The sequence below is a fragment of the Toxorhynchites rutilus genome, chromosome 2 (assembly GCF_029784135.1).
Source record: "Toxorhynchites rutilus septentrionalis strain SRP chromosome 2, ASM2978413v1, whole genome shotgun sequence".
In the NCBI taxonomy this organism is placed as follows: domain Eukaryota; kingdom Metazoa; phylum Arthropoda; class Insecta; order Diptera; family Culicidae; genus Toxorhynchites; species Toxorhynchites rutilus.
The window spans coordinates 306,148,284-306,164,101 of NC_073745.1; the positions used below are offsets into that span (position 1 = coordinate 306,148,284).

At 40.7% G+C, this 15,818-nt stretch overlaps 1 protein-coding gene across 1 annotated transcript; it reads right to left on the bottom strand.

Annotated features, from left to right (window-relative positions):
• Position 1: 1 nt before the first annotated feature.
• Positions 2–14,851, bottom strand: LOC129768876 (vacuolar protein sorting-associated protein 8 homolog). Its single transcript, XM_055770814.1, has 4 exons — positions 14,771–14,851; positions 14,539–14,706; positions 12,937–14,471; positions 2–2,610 (listed from the first exon to the last, which is right to left on the bottom strand). Exons 2-4 carry the CDS (start codon positions 14,638–14,640, stop codon positions 450–452), a joined length of 3,798 nt encoding a protein of 1,265 aa, XP_055626789.1. The 5' UTR covers positions 14,641–14,706; positions 14,771–14,851; the 3' UTR covers positions 2–449.
• Positions 14,852–15,818: the final 967 nt, after the last annotated feature.

Below are 15,818 nucleotides of genomic sequence, written 5' to 3' on the forward strand. Positions count from 1 at the left end.
CTCCGGGGACGACAGTATCTATTTGTCCAGTTTGTTTTTTTTTCAACTAATGCTACACGGTTCTCATAATTTTCTTTGACATTTGGCTAGTCTTTATAATAAAATTGCTACAAGTATTGATGACTTACATATGGAACAGTATATGTATACAGTTTTTTTCAATAGACACTTGTACAGTAAAGTAGTATTTCATAAACATTATATTTAGTCAAATCAACTTTTCGGTTCGTTTTACAGAATACCCTATGGTAATTGAGGTTTGCTACATTGAAAAAGACAGTTTAAAACAATCTAAACTATTATGCAACCCGATTAGAGCGAAAGTTATTGAAGTTAATACGAAATAGGGCACTTCTGAAAAAGAACTTACCATTCGGGGGCCGTGAAGGTGCGCTTGGTAGTGACGATTGACTGCGTAGCAAACAAAAAGGATACTGGCAATGAATGGTTCACAGTCCGATGCGGGGAGGCGCACTAAGCTTCAGCAAGCTAGGATCACTTCCCTCCTCACTGCGGGCTCTAGTCAATCCGAGTTCCACTCGACAATCGGACGTTTGAACCGATCGCTGCTCACTTATCACCGTATCGCAGCGGGGACATCTTAATTTGGTTATGTTCGTGGCCGGTTCAGCCGACGACTGTGAGCTCATTGCCATCGTACAGAAGCGGGTGGCACATGTCTTGTGCAGTGCATGGCCACAGTTGCCGAAAATCATTATCGAATCTTTTGCGACGTTGTACAGCTTCGATCTGCAGATGGTACATTTGATGGATTTTACGCAGAGTCCTTTTCGCGCCACCCGTCGCTCCTTGGCGAGCACCGAGTGGAGATCATGGCCGAGAACACGGGATGTAGTTTCCAGGAGAACGGTTTCGTATGCGGAATTCGAAAGCATACCGATCAGCACGTGCTTGATGTCTCCAAAATTGCCAGTTTTCGTGCCGGACGTTAGCACCAGCTGGACGAGTTTTGTCAGATCAACAAATTCGCTTGCTGAGTGGAGAATGTTTTTCGTGATTTGGGTTAGATCCGATCGGGCCAGGACGATTTTCAACAGAGAAAACCAAAGATCTTCGCGTTCCGCTTCGGACAGTACCGAGGAGGCACGTGCGCAGAGACCGGAAACCTGCAGAGCACACACCTCTGCGTCACTTTCTTGTGCATCATTCAATGCGTCCACCGCAACGATAAAGGCTGATTGGAAGTCTCCTTGCTTCTCGTATAGATAGATCAGAGCAGCGCTCATCCCGTGCTCTTTTACGGTGACGAGAGCAAAATCCAAACGATACGAGTCGTTCGATTTGAGGAATTCGATAACGTCCTCCGGTTGATAATGGCAAAGAAGCTCAAGATATTTCTCACAATCGCGTGTTTCCAATTGGACGGACTGCTTCAACAGTTGCCGCAAGAAGATGAACAGCACTTCCGGTGAGCTCTCTAACTGTGCGAGAAATTGGTTCATGTGGCGCATAAAATGATCCGTCACTATCCGTGTCGTTTGCTCGCAGTTGATCTCTAAAATGCGCTCAAAGTTCTCCAGAAGCAGCGGGAAAACCTGTCTCCGTTCGTCATCCGAGTACTGTGTAATATAGCTAAACAATTCTACGTGTCGGAAATCATCTAGAAGGTAACATTCAAAACATTCTTCGTATCGTCCAAGCTGTTCTAGAATAAATTCCGTTACCCGATAGCACCGGCTTTGGCGGGAAACCTTCAGCAGTTCCTCACTCGGAATGTGATTAAGGCAGTTGGAACGCAGCAGCTCTAGCCAGGTCTGTTCCCGCTCGGAATGTTCTCTCAGCGATACGTCCGATGTCGCCAGCTCTTCGCTTTGCCTCGTCAGATAATTTATAATCCTTTCGATCAGCAAATCGTTTTCCGGAAGCTGACGGGAGGAAATCTGCTGGGCAATAAAATGCAACAAGCATCCCACCTGCGACCAACTGGCATTCTCCGGAGTAAGGATCTCCAACAGTATGTTGATTATTCGTTGTCTCTGCGACAGTCCCAGTTCGCCGTTGAATTCTTTCTCCTGGAAGGCAAGCGACACCACGTTCAATGTTTCCCTCGTGTCGAACTCGAGCAGCGTTCGCAGATACGGATACGGAAGCTCGCCTTCGGGTGCCTGCTTCGAGTGGGTAACTGTTAGACAGCGCAAAACTTCGTGCTTAACGGTGGCAATCATTTCCAGAGCGATGTCTCCCGAAGGATAGCCCCGACCAGCGAGGCAACTTGATATATACACTAGAAGACAGTTCCCTAGGTGGGTATTATTGTCACTGCCGCCACAGATGAGGGGGATCAAATCCGTCAATGAAACCGTGTAATCGCCCAATGCCTTCGTGTTCAGATACATCTGGGCTCGGTAGAGCTTTTCCTTCCTGGAAATCGTCAGCACCTGGTGCAAATCCAGACACTGCCAGTCCAACTTCAGTATAAGATCTTCGAGCCGTGCGATGTGTCCCTTCTGCCAGAGATAATCACACAGAATCTGAGCCACCGACGGGGCAATCGAATTCAGATCATCACATTCGATATGTCTTGCAATGATAGTTAAATAGTGGTCCGTGTTGGGAAGACGATCGTACAGTTCTTGCCAGAGGAGATTTCTGTAATAGAGTTTAACTCTCAATAAACGGATAAAATTGCAATTGACGAATTTCATGCCAACTCATTTTTAAATTACGCTGAAAAAAAAATTATTTTGCAAAATTGAAATTCATTTTTCTTGAAAACAATTTTTTAAATTCTCAAAAAAATATTACAATTTCCTTTCCATCAATTCATCCATCAGACGATGGGCACTTTTACAGGAAAAAAGTTTTTCTAACGGAAACTCATGTTTCCTTTAAAAAAATTACAACTAATCCTAGTTTTGTTAATAGTCAAGATAGCTATATAGTATATTCGACAGATTTTTTAGATCTTATTAACCAATGAACTTGTGGTCCCCATGGCCTAGTGGTAAGCGTTGCGCTTGCCAAGATGGGGGCTTCGGGCTCGATTCCCGTTCGGGTCAGAAATTCTATCGTCATAGATCGTTTTTCTGGCTTGCACTGGTAAAGGGAAACTGTCTAGGGTATGGTGGGATGAGCATTGATATTGCCAGTCTCCAAGAAAAGCCACAAAAACTCTGGAAACAGCTCCTCTAAGCGAATTGACGCCGCTATAAGCGTCTTTGCTCGGTCCTGATCAAGGATGGAAAACAAGGGAGCATGATGTGATTTACGATTAATCGCAAACTGCACAGATCGCAATCTGTGCAAACTGCGACTAACTATTAATCCTCACCCATCATAACCAAATGATTTTCTCTTGGTAACTCTGAGTTGACCAAAGCATTGCTAGACTGAAACTAGTTACTCTCCTTCCTCGTTTTGTTTTCAACTCCTAACAAGAATTTGCTCCATGGGAATGAGTGTCTCTATGACGTACGCTTTACGATTCTCGCTCTCTCGTCCGGGCGTTCAATTTTCTTTTCCGAGCGCGTTTACTTCGATGAAACTGGGTAAAATAAAAAATGCGCTACAGCAGATAGGACGACTTTAATGTTTTATGTTTCACAGAGGATTTCTCAGATGGTGTTTAAATTAATCTACAAGAGACTACAAACTATAATCCCCCTCAAATCACTAATTTTATGAGTTAATGTAAATGCGTTATTAGCCAAGGCTATTACGACATCGAACACGTGGTCTTGCGAGATATATTTTTCCGCCAGCCCAAATACAGACCTCTTTTTTCGGGCCCGAGTAAACTGGTGGCTAGAAAAGACCTTGATTACCTTGAATTAATAAAAAAACATAAATTAGCGCAAATATGTGAACATGTTTTTTTTGTGTAAGCACGTAAATATTTGCTCATAATTTTTTTGGATTGTGGAACTCTACATAATTTGTATGCAGATAGACTATCCACAATTTGTGGGGGGGAATACTCATACAACTCAAATGGATAATGATTATCTGCTATCACAAAGGTGAGAAATTTTTTGACGTTTTGTTTTACTATTGATTCATTCAAAAAAAAAGCTGAGACTGGCTCACCATATTGCACTGCTACTAAAACCGTAGGCTAAATTCAAGGATATTTTTTATTCATTTTCGGCGAATAATCAATAGAGTGCCGTGTTATGAAACATCAGAATAATAGCCAAAACAATATTACGATCTTAAGGTGTTGGACAGGTTATTCCAGACGACATTGGAATATATTCCATCTGATCATCTTTAGAAAGGTTCATGACCTTCAAAGGATAAATTTATCTTGGGCACATTGAATTGATGTTCATGACTTCCAGACGAACGTTTATTCGCTCTGATAATAATTGTGTGGTCCTCACAAAGCATATATTCCAATGCCGTCAGTTCACTGAAATTCTTCGCATACCGTTTGATGATGAGGTATGATGTTGATAATCATTTGCTGCGATACCTATTGTTCCAACACTTGAGAGATGCAACAAGTTTGAAGGGATATAAAAAAACATTAGTCATTCGATAAATCTACTGCCACATATGTCGGAAGTCCACGATATATGACTAACATACGTCCATACTAATTCATTACATTTATTCGCAGCGAAGAACGTAACCACACAGAATTGAATTAATCAAATATGTGATCCGTTTTATCTACAAAATAAAAAAGGGTCTGAAATTCAATCGAATTCGAAAGGTGTTTCGTGAAGTCACTAATTGAATTACTATTGGAAAAATTATTTGGAGAGAAATGTGAATGTTCTGAATTATTGGAATCTAAAAAACGATTTTGAGCGGGATGCTATTCGCCCAAATCTGCTGGTAATGAAATTAATCAATTGCATCGTTTACCCGTCTGCTGTTTATCGGGCGGGAGACGACAGCAAAATAAAATCGACACGATACTGAGTCAGCCACTCACTGCGGTCAGTGCAATAGAGAATTAAAAATCCCTCGATGAGTGTCGTAAGATTTCAGTTGATCGTCTCTTGTTACACTTTCCGATCAAGAACTCATCATCCGCTCTATGGGATGGGATTAATCGTTTGTGGCTTGCACTCACGATAAAACTTGAGTAGTAGAAGTAATGCTTCGAGAGTGCTAGCAGTGGGGATTCCGCTTTCATATTGTTTTTTTGAGATCTTGGTAGCTCACCGTTCCAAGTATTCTCTCTGTGTACATATGAAGGATAAAAGAGCATCGCCTGCTGGGGGTGATTTAAAAACATTCGACTAGAGAGATATACTTATTCATTGATCGTTGAATGTGATTTTTTACCATCCCTGGTCCTGATGGTACTCGGGACGTAAATGGAGCATCACGATTTGTGTGTGTAAATTCTTTGACATGTTCTTGACGTGATGCTGAATAGAAAAAAAAATGGCAGAATATGCCGCGATTGCGATGATTCACACACTAAAATGCAACGAGTCAAACATTACGAGTCAAATTTATTGTTAGGGAAACTTTTTCCCTGTAGCAGTGATTTTCTTCCAATGTATGGGTGAGTTGTTTGTAAATACAGATCGGACTCGATTACCTGCAATGTTGATTTTATTTACATTCCGGATAATCGAAACATAAAAAAATTAAAAGAAAATTTCTTAAAAAAAAAAAAAATAATATATTTCTTAAAAAAAAAACTTAAAATAACTATGATTTGCACTGATTTATTTGTATGTTGCAGTGTCCTAGCCAGAAATTGTCTGGCGCCTTCTGAGGGGAGGGGTAATGTACTGAAAATCGAAAAAAAATTTCATCGCCTTGTTACAGCTCATGGACCGAAATATTATTCGAATGGTCAAGTCCAACTACAAATGCTTATGCGTGAGCTTCTTGGATGCCGAGGAGAGTTCGATGATATTGTTAATAGCGAATTCGTTTTTGTTCAGTTTCAACGCCAGTTCCAGCCTAACTGCTGTGAACACGTTTTTTATTCACTCAGTTTCAACCTGGTTTCGCACTAGGTTCAACCCGAAAGCTGTTGGGTTCATATTGAAGGCCGAATTAGAGTTCCCGTGAACGTGAACAGGAACAGGTGGTGGAATAGTACGAGCATTTCACGGTGAACCACATTGCAAAAAAAACAACTAAAAAATTGTGGTGAATAGAATGTTTTTTTTTCTATATTATAGTGACTTTCATCAACACATTTCGGCTGGTTCGTCACCTTTACTTCCATTTTTGGAAGAATGTCAGGAGTGTATGTATATATTTATTCATTGCAGCGTAAAGATATTCTATTTAGATTTTCTTTCTAATCAAAACCTAGAGGAAATTGTGGACGGCAATTCGGATTTTAGCTTCCTGAAGCTCTTGGTTCAACTCGTGGTTGATGTCAATCAAGATCATTCGGCGAGCCATTCGGTTTTGATTACCCGAGGCATGATAGTCGTTTGCCTTTTTGACACTAGGAACAGCTAAAAATAATCTGTTTTGTGTACTATATGTATAATTTGGATTTGTTCAAATTCATCTGTTGGTATCAGTTTTCGACGATGTTGTACTTCCAAACCATCGTTATGCATAAAACAATCTGGACTGAAGTAAAACAAGCTAATTTACATATTTTCTAGTATTGCTGCTTAGGTTCTGTCCGAAGAATCGAAGCCATTTCTTCCGGATGGTCACATTCCTCGGGAATCGATGAAATGGTAATTTGTGGGATGTGTTTTCAAACTTCGAGTTGGACTCGAGCCCAGGTATCAATGGTCGAACGCTCACGCATCCGGGTGCCACACATCGAGCCATAGAGTTGTCTGAAAATGGAAATATTTTATATACATTCCTTCGCAGTCGAGCCGCCGTAATAATACCAGTTTCAAAAAGCAGCACAGAAACAACAACACATCCTGGGTACTAGTTCCGTTATTTCGACTTTAATGGTTCACTAACTCCTCTATCTCACGTATTATTGACGTATTTTCAGAAAAAAAAAAGTAGCAGAGCACGTAATATTCGCACTAAAATAACACTTGTTATGAATTGCTTTGCGATCGCTGCTTTCCGTCAAAGCTAAGATGTCATAGTTGAGAGTGTATAAGTGAATCGTGTCGTTACACACTTCGAGTCCAGTTACCTTTACCTAAACGTACCCTGATATTCATATATATTTTGATGTCTATATTCACCATTGTTTTCACGTTCACGTTCATCGAAGTCGGTGAACTATGGTGAGTTCACCAACATCTCGATTCCACGGTGGAAATCGTTGTGAAATTGTTCACGTTCACGGGAACTCTAAACCAGCCTTGAGGTGTTTCACGGGTTCGCACTCGGGTTTACCAATACAACTATACTGAACTGTCACGTTCTGAGGATTGTTTTGGAAAATCTAAAATTTATCGTGTTTGGTATCAAAATATATGTTTTCGGATACGCAGAGTTCATTTTCAACTCGGTTTAACCTTACCCAAAAAAAGAGGAAAAAATTGATTTTTCGAACCATAACTCAAAAACGAAAAAAAAAGCCTCCCTGGTTTCAACATATATTCCTCAGCTTTTCAGAAAAAATATGAAGAAATACAGCGCCCTTGGTCCCGAAACTATGAAAACAATAAAAACGAATACAATCAATAATAACTAGAACAGATTTCGCATTTTCTGCAGGTGCAGTGTTTTTTAAAAAAGACCAGGCTTTAATTTAATATGTCAATCATCTGAATCGGTTTAGTTATTCAAAAGTTATGAATTTTTGAAAAAAGTCATTATTGAAAATAAGAGGAAAAAGTTGATTATTCGGACATCCACCCTACCACCCTATGCTCACCCTACTGACAAAATAAGAAAATATGGGTCTAATGTTTTGCGATAAAGAACAAAACTATCACTTTTCACCAAAATCTGAGAACCACTATATCGGTTTGGCATGGAATGGCTGATTTCGGGTTAATATTGAGAAAAAATCCAAAAGGGGGGAATTCGGGTGAAAAACTCATGTGCTGAGTGATAAAAGACACTTTGATGAACACTTTCATTAAAAAAGTTTTGCGGGGAAATGCAGGGCAAGTTTTATAAGTCCATCCGACAGGCGATGTAATATACCTGGTATTCTATTTACGTTCTCTCTCTCTCATGTATCATGTATGCGTGTATGCGTGTATCAATGTTTGAGTTCGCGATGGGTAAACAATGGAGCCGGCAATAAATGGTGTAAAAACTTTTTTGCATCAGCGTATTGTTCCCGCGAGAACAAGAATGAACTACGAATCATCCATCTTCAACTGCTTCTACAAAACCATACACCATTAACCATTACTACTTTTCAGAAGTAATAAAGAACTTTTTGATTCACACTTGTTGGTGGCTCCTCCGAAAAAATCGTTCAGTACCGCTGCTCTATCACCTCCCGAAAGAATCCGAATATATATATATAATGTTTTTGAATGAGAAAGGTATTTTCTGATTTTACGAGCATGAATCAAAAACTAAATTCTTCTTTTATATTTAAAAAAACAAGAAATATATGTACATAAAACTTTTTTTGTTTTTTGATTGACACAAAAATGTTACCAGGAGTTTTTAGGAGTCTCCATACAAAAATGTCATATATTCAAGAAGCTATAAAAGATAGAAAATTGGCGTCTTCAACAACAGTTCATTTTCTGATAATATCTAAAAAATGTTCGAATAGTGTATTGAATAAGAACAAAATTGGAATTAGTTGTATTATTTTCAAAGAAAACATGAGAAAATCGTTAGAAAAACTTTTTCCCTGTAAAAGTGTTCATCTTTCGATGTTTGAATGATTTGTTTGGAATTGGAAGTGCTATTCATATATTTTTTTTTGAGAATTTAAAAAAATACATTTTTGAGAAAAAATGACTTTAATTTAATTTTTTTCCTGTGTAATTAAAAAAAATGTATTTTTTTATGGAAACTTAAACAATTTCTTACATTTCATCCTTTGACCAAAATTTTGCAGGTGTTATAGTTTTTAAGTTATATTTTGACGTAGGACTACGTCTAACCGGAAGATATAGGGGGTGAAATGGAAATCTAGGCACTGAACAAGTAGGAAAAAATGCAAGATTTGGAACGCTTATAACTCGAGCATTTCTCAATAGATCGCAAAGGTTTTTGCATCAATTGATAGGAAATATATCTACGCATCTATCATAACGAATAACATTTCATTTTTCTTGAGATAAATAATTGAATAATTGTGAAATATCAAGCATTGTCCAAATACACTATGTGCCCATTTTTGATTGGTCCATTTTGTGCTCCTCAAATCGTACCGACCAAAACGGGCAACCAGAGCAGCAGCGAAATAGAATGAAGCACGATTGGAAAGGAAAAAGAAAAAAATGAGGGAAACATTGGTCGCAGTCTCACACATGCGTAATTCTCGAGCCAGCCAGTCAGCTTAAAAATCCCCTCTCCGCTGCCGTAACGATCATTCTCATCCGAACCGTACACCACATCGTTTCGCATCACCTCACATCAACAAACCAACACAAGCAGCCATGGTTGGATATGGCAAAGGAGGAAAAGTGAAGGGAAAGGCAAAATCCCGCTCGAACCTTGATCTGGAGTTCCCGCTCGTGTTGATCTGGAGTTCCCCGCAAGGGTAGCTAGGTAGCTAGGTGCACCAGTCCACCTAGCCGGCGTTATATAGCTTCGGCCGCCGAAGTGATCGAGTTAGCTGGCAAAGCTGCTCGCGACGATAAGAAAACATGCATTCGGAACAGAACACATTCGGTTCGGTGGACATCAAGACAACAGGCAGTTGCAGCGAGTGGCGAGTGGCAAACGCAATCGCAAAACGGCATCAGGTAGCAGAACAAAAAAGTTTGTTCTTTATACAAACTGCTTTGGTGGCAAATCCAGAACAAGGCGGCTTCGAGGGCGTTCGAAATGGTGTTTTTCAAAACCACGAGTACTAAGTTTTCTAAATTGGAACCATTCCATAAAACAAGGCGCTTTTCAGGGCCATTAAACCTTCCAAAAAATAGTTTAGGAAATAAACTTCAATGCTTTCTAAAACATTATCCAAAATAATAATAAAACACAAATTGATGTTTTCATAATTTGTTTGCCAGGATCTGATGAGTATGTGAATTTGGCAGTTGTTCTGAGCTTATTGATAGTTGGGGACTTTCCTGATTATTCAATTTTCACCAATTCTTAAATTGTTTCCAGATTTAAAGTACAGTAATCTACAATTAGTTCGACATTTAGCTAATTGGACGGACATGTAATGCGACTTATTTAGTTGGACATTTTTGTAAACATAGAGATCCAAATTATGACCCCACATTGAAAGTCGACACTGTACCACTGTCATCGCAAATGTTCAATTACAGGTTAAAATTACCTCCAATCCGGCACTGAGTGGTGGTAATGCGACGTGCCATTGAATGTAATTTACTGTAAAATATGTCACAAGCTGGATGGGAAGAAATTTTCCAACTGTGAAAGCTGTGGCGAGTGACAACAAATCGCTAAACAGGAAGGTTTAGCCGAACAAGATGGGGATATCGAGTGATAACAAAACAATAAACTCTTTAGACTTTTTGTGATCCTGAAAAGGACCCTTTTTAGTCTGTATGTGAATCCAACGAGCGAACAAATCGTAATGAATGTATTTTTTTGCCATCGCTCCCTTTTAACGCTCATTCGTTCGTCTCGTTGGACCCGCCCCTTTGGCTGAGTCTGCCGATTTGTCTCTATCCTGTGAGTGTGTACCGCTAGAGTATAAAACACGCGGACCCCAAAAAAATATCTTATTTTCTTTCAAACCGTAAACCCGTGTGGTTGTACGGCATCGGCATCGTGTACTCAACAAAGGAGGAAAAGAGAAGGGAAAGGCAAAATCCCGCTCGAACCGTGGTGGTCTGCAATTTCCCGTAGGTGTATCCGCCAATTGCACCGGAAAAGGTTGCTAGGTCGAGCGCGTTAGTACCTGTGTACCAGTCCACCTAGCCGGCGTTATATAGTTTCGGCCGCCGGAGTGATCGAGTTAGCTGGCTTAGGTGCTCGCGACGATAAGAAAACCTGCATTCGGAACAGAACACATTCGGTTCGGCGGGCATCAAGACAACAGGCAGTTGCAGCGAATGGCGAGTGGCAAACGCAATCGCAAAACGGCATCAGGTAGCAGAACAAAAAAGTTTGTTCTTTATACAAACTGCTTTGGCGGCAAATCCAGAACAAGGCGGCATCGAGGGCGTTCGAAATGGTTTTTTTCAAAACCACGAGTACTAAGTTTTCTAAATTGGAACCATTCCATAAAACAAGGCGCTTTTCAGGGCCATTAAACCTTCCAAAAAAGAGTTTAGGAAATAAAGTTCAATGCTTTCTAAAACATTATCCAAAATAATAATAAAACACAAATTGATGTTTTCATAATTTGTTTGCCAGGATTTGATGAGTATGTGAATTTGGCAGTTGTTCTGAGCTTATTGATAGTTAGGGACTTTCCTGATTATTCAATTTTCACCAATTCTTAAATTGTTTCCAGATTTAAAGTACAGTAATCTACAATTAGTTCGACATTTAGCTAATTGGACGGACATGTAATGCGACTTATTTAGTTGGACATTTTTGTAAACATAGAGATCCAAATTATGACCCCACATTGAAAGTCGACACTGTACCACTGTCATCGCAAATGATCAATTACAGGTTAAAATTACCTCCAATCCGATACTGAGTGGTGGTAATGCGACGTGCCATTGAATGTAATTTACTGTAAAATATGTCACAAGCTGGATGGGAAGAAATTTTCCAACTGTGAAAGCTGTGGCGAGTGGCAAATGCAATCGCTAAACAGAAAGGTTTAGCCGAACAAGACGGGGGTATCAAGTAATAACAAAACAATAAACTCTTTAGATTGAAGATAATTTTGTGATCCTGAAAAGGACCCTTTTTAGCCTGCATGTGAATCCAACGAGCGAACAAATCGTAATGAATGTATTTTTTTGCCATCGCTCCCTTTTAACGCTCATTCGTTCGTCTCGTTGGACTCGCCCCTCTGGCTGAGTCTGCCGATTTGTCTCTATCCTGTGAGTGTGTACCGCTAGAGAATAAAACACGCGGACCCCAACAAAATATCTTATTTTCTTTCAAACCGTATACCCGTGTGGTTGTACGGCATCGGCATCGTGGACGTAACAAAGGAGGACAAGTTAAGGAAAAGGCAAAGTCTCACTCGAACCGTGCAGGTCTCCAGTTCCCTGTTGGTCGCATTCACTGATTGCTCCGCAAGGGTAACTAGGCCGAACGGATTGGTGCCGGAGCACCAGTATACCTAACAGCGATTATAGAGTTTCGGCTGTCGGAGTGCTCGAGTTAGCTTGCAAAGCTGCTCACGACAATCAGAAAACCCGCATTAAGAACAGAGCAGCTTCGGTTCGGCGCTCATCAAGGCAACAATTAGTTTCAGTGAGTGGCAAAGTGTTTCTCCGGCACGTCGCATTAAATGTAATTTACTGAACAACATGTCACAAGCTGGATGGGAAGAAATTTTCCAACTGTGAAAGCTGTGGCGAGTGGCAAACGCAATAGCTAAACAGGAAGGTTTAACCGAACAAGATGGGAATATCGAGTGATAACAAAAACACAACACCAAAGGTTCTTTTCAGAACCATCAACATATTCATAAAGAGTAAAAAGTAAACTTATCCATTTTTCAGGTAGATAGGTAGGTATTCACGTAGGAGAAGAAAATAAAACAATATATTTAAAATATATATTTAACAAAAGCTGTCCCCTTTGTATACTCCTACGTCACTCCGGTTATGTCCCCGACATTACCCACCCGTCTTTTTTTGTAAAAAATAAGAAAAAAATAGCTCTTTTCAAAAAGTAGTTCTTTCTCGAAAATTTCAAGTATGCAAAGTTACTTAATTACTTAAATCCAATGTCCTTAAACTCAAAGCGTTTCACTGTAATCTGCCAATGACCAGTTTTGTTGGCATGAAATTCGTCAATTCCCCGAATTATACTTACTTTTCATTGATCTCAACCAAACACGCTATCATCGGCTCCAGACACACCTCGGGAGTCTTCCTGGTAGCGTTCAAATACTCATCGAACATTCTCAAAATCCGTTCCTTGGCCACCGCCAGTCTCCGATGTCTTCCGGACGCCGCCCTGTAACCTTCCACCGCCAGCTCAATCGCTTCATCCCATCGCTGCATCGAACATAGATACGATATGCGATCGCTCCAAGCTCTCGCACTAACGCCGTGTAAACCTTTACCGGCCAACAAGTAAAGCTGATTACCGTGGGAAACTACAGTGTTATAACAGGCGGAACTCCCTGCCAGAGCCAGTGCCGGGGATACATTCCCGCCCGTAGCCAGCGCCTTAAACTGAGCCGAATTGTACATCAATCCAACGTTGGACAAATCGATTGACTCCAGCTCTTTGTTGGTTCGCACATCTGACAGATGCAACACTTCCAGCGTGTCCAAACAGGCAATCGTTTTCGGACCCAACCAGTGCAATGCCAGTAAATTATACTCAAGTTGAATGTGCCTTAGAAAGATCAACGAAATCCGTCCACTGCTGTAGCTTATCTGATGGAAGAATAAATCGGCGCCACGAGCCGCAGCGAGAACCGGATCAATACTACGCGAAGAGTCAGATGCTTGTATCAGCACCATCTGCCAACTCAGCAATGGCAAACAGTTTGGGTAGCCCGCCATTGGATGGAATTTAATAACTCTCAGTCTAGGACGAATCATAACCACAAAAAACTTACTCAATGTGGCCAGTGCAACGAGTGTATAATTCTTCAGTGGATGTTCTTCGTCTCCCAGCAAAAGTGGTTCTATCGTGCAAACCTCTCCCCGTGCTCCACTGAAAAGACAACGGGAATCGCATCCGCGAATTCCCAGTCGTCTGGTAAAACTCAAACTCCACACCGATCCCCCGGAATCCGAACATAGGGCCAGTGCTGGTCGATTGCTCCACTTCAAGTGCAGTACGCCAGTGTTCGGAGTAATAACTTCGTTCAGCGTTCGGATCACATCACCGGTAAACGTATCAAGCATCAATATTCCTCCCCTGGCGAATCCCGCCAGCAGCCTTGTGTTATCATCGTTGAAAGCTAGCGCTGAAACCGCACCCTGAGCCACACCATCCTGGCAGCACCATTTCAAAGTTTGCGTACAATCGAACGCCAAGATGTGACCATGCGATGTGCCCACGGCAATCATCTGTGAAACCGTACACGAAGTCGCCAATCCCGCGTCCACCCTATCAACCGCCGAGGTTACCTGTGCTGTCACACCCTGGAGCACCACATGGCGTAAAATCGATTCCAGCCGCATGAAATCGCTACCAGCTACCGAAGGGGTAGGGGTTGAACCCATTTCTGTGCCGCGACCGTTCGTCATACCGGACGCGGTAGATCCATTTTCCACCGCACATCTCCCAAGAGCCGATGCACTATCCAGGTCACTATCGATTTCGCTCAGCACACTTTCCAGCGTAGGTAGATGATCAATTGCCGGAATCGAGTACTCTTCATCGTCGAGCTGAGAAAATAACACGTTGGAAAACAAATTTAAACCCAAACGATGATTACACTCGTCACCAAAGTACCTCCTCTATATCCAGTTGTAACGATTCCGCCAGAAGGCTATCGTTCGAACCGTGGTCCGAATCGAGTAATGAGTGAAGGGACGGTGCTTTCAAGTTGTTCATCGCGTTCCACAGAGATTGTCCACTACGGAAGTCTGACTTCAGCGCACCCAAATTGCTATCGTCATCCTTTATTTTATTAAATTTAGTTCCAAAATGCACTGAAAAGCACAGCAATGGTTCTGTCACTTACTCATATTTTGATAATTTTTCATTTTATCGTCCTCTTTTTAACTTTTGCGTTGTTTTGACATAAACGCCCTGCCGTTTGTACACTGATGGAAATGTTCACTTTCAATTTAGTAGTGCCGTGAAGCTCCCTTATACCATCCAGTGCATAATTCCGCCCACTTGACATAAAATACTGTACATATTTCATACTAGCTACATTATTTCTTCTGATAAATTATAGTTGTGTATGCTTGCAAAACTATAAATATTTAAAAAATTGGCAAACAAGTACTATTAGTTACGCTTACCTATATGAATTTCAGCGAATATCGTTCATCGCCCTGTCATTCGCCATATTTATTGTTTTACTTAGCAAAATGGCTAACAGCATTGTTCATAGTTGTTATCAAAATACCAAGTGTAAACGATTGAAAATCGTTAGAATATAATAAAAACTGAACAATACAGGTACGTTGCGCGAGCGGGTCTCAGGAAAGTATTTAAGATCAGAGTAGTAGTAGTAGTAGTAGTAGCGCATCAATTATCTGTCAAAGTCAAAGTTTGTTTATGGATATTATAGTTTTTTCCACTGTTGATATGTGAGTTCCCTGAAATAGCCCAGTATTATTGCATTGAATTCCTTGGCCGAGCCAATGTAGGGTTTTACTCAATTGTTGCCGTGACTTGAAAGCTCGATGTAATATCATGGACAGACATACAGCTGTACTAGCGTTGTACGTGTACAGCGTTGTACAGGTACCATCGTACCATGACAGACATACTTTGGTTGTACATTGTACCGTATTGTATGAGCGATTGTACCGAGTTGCTTGCATGGTTCTAGCGCTGTACATGGTGACAGACATACATTTTCGAAGTACAGCTCTAGTACAGTTGTATGTCTGTCATAAGTATAATGGCCAATTACTCGCAAAATTTCGCAGGGAGTCATCCGAAACGCTGTAAAAAAATAGCTTTATGATAAAAAGTTATATTTATTTTCGGTGCATATTATTTCACTGTAGAGTTTTGTTTTGTTTATGAAAACTTTTTTCGTTACTCGAATCATC

What these genes read in the sequence shown, in the direction of transcription:
- LOC129768876 (XM_055770814.1), bottom strand. Translation starts at nt 14,640, where the DNA reads ATGAACAACTTGAAAGCACCGTCCCTTCACTCATTACTCGATTCGGAC. An exon ending in TACAACTGGATATAGAGGAG is followed by an intron (nt 14,472 to 14,538) that starts GTACTTTGGTGA and finishes TTATTTTCTCAG; the next exon opens with CTCGACGATGAAGAGTACTC. An exon ending in TTGGTTGAGATCAATGAAAA is followed by an intron (nt 2,611 to 12,936) that starts GTAAGTATAATT and finishes ACTCTATTACAG; the next exon opens with AAATCTCCTCTGGCAAGAAC.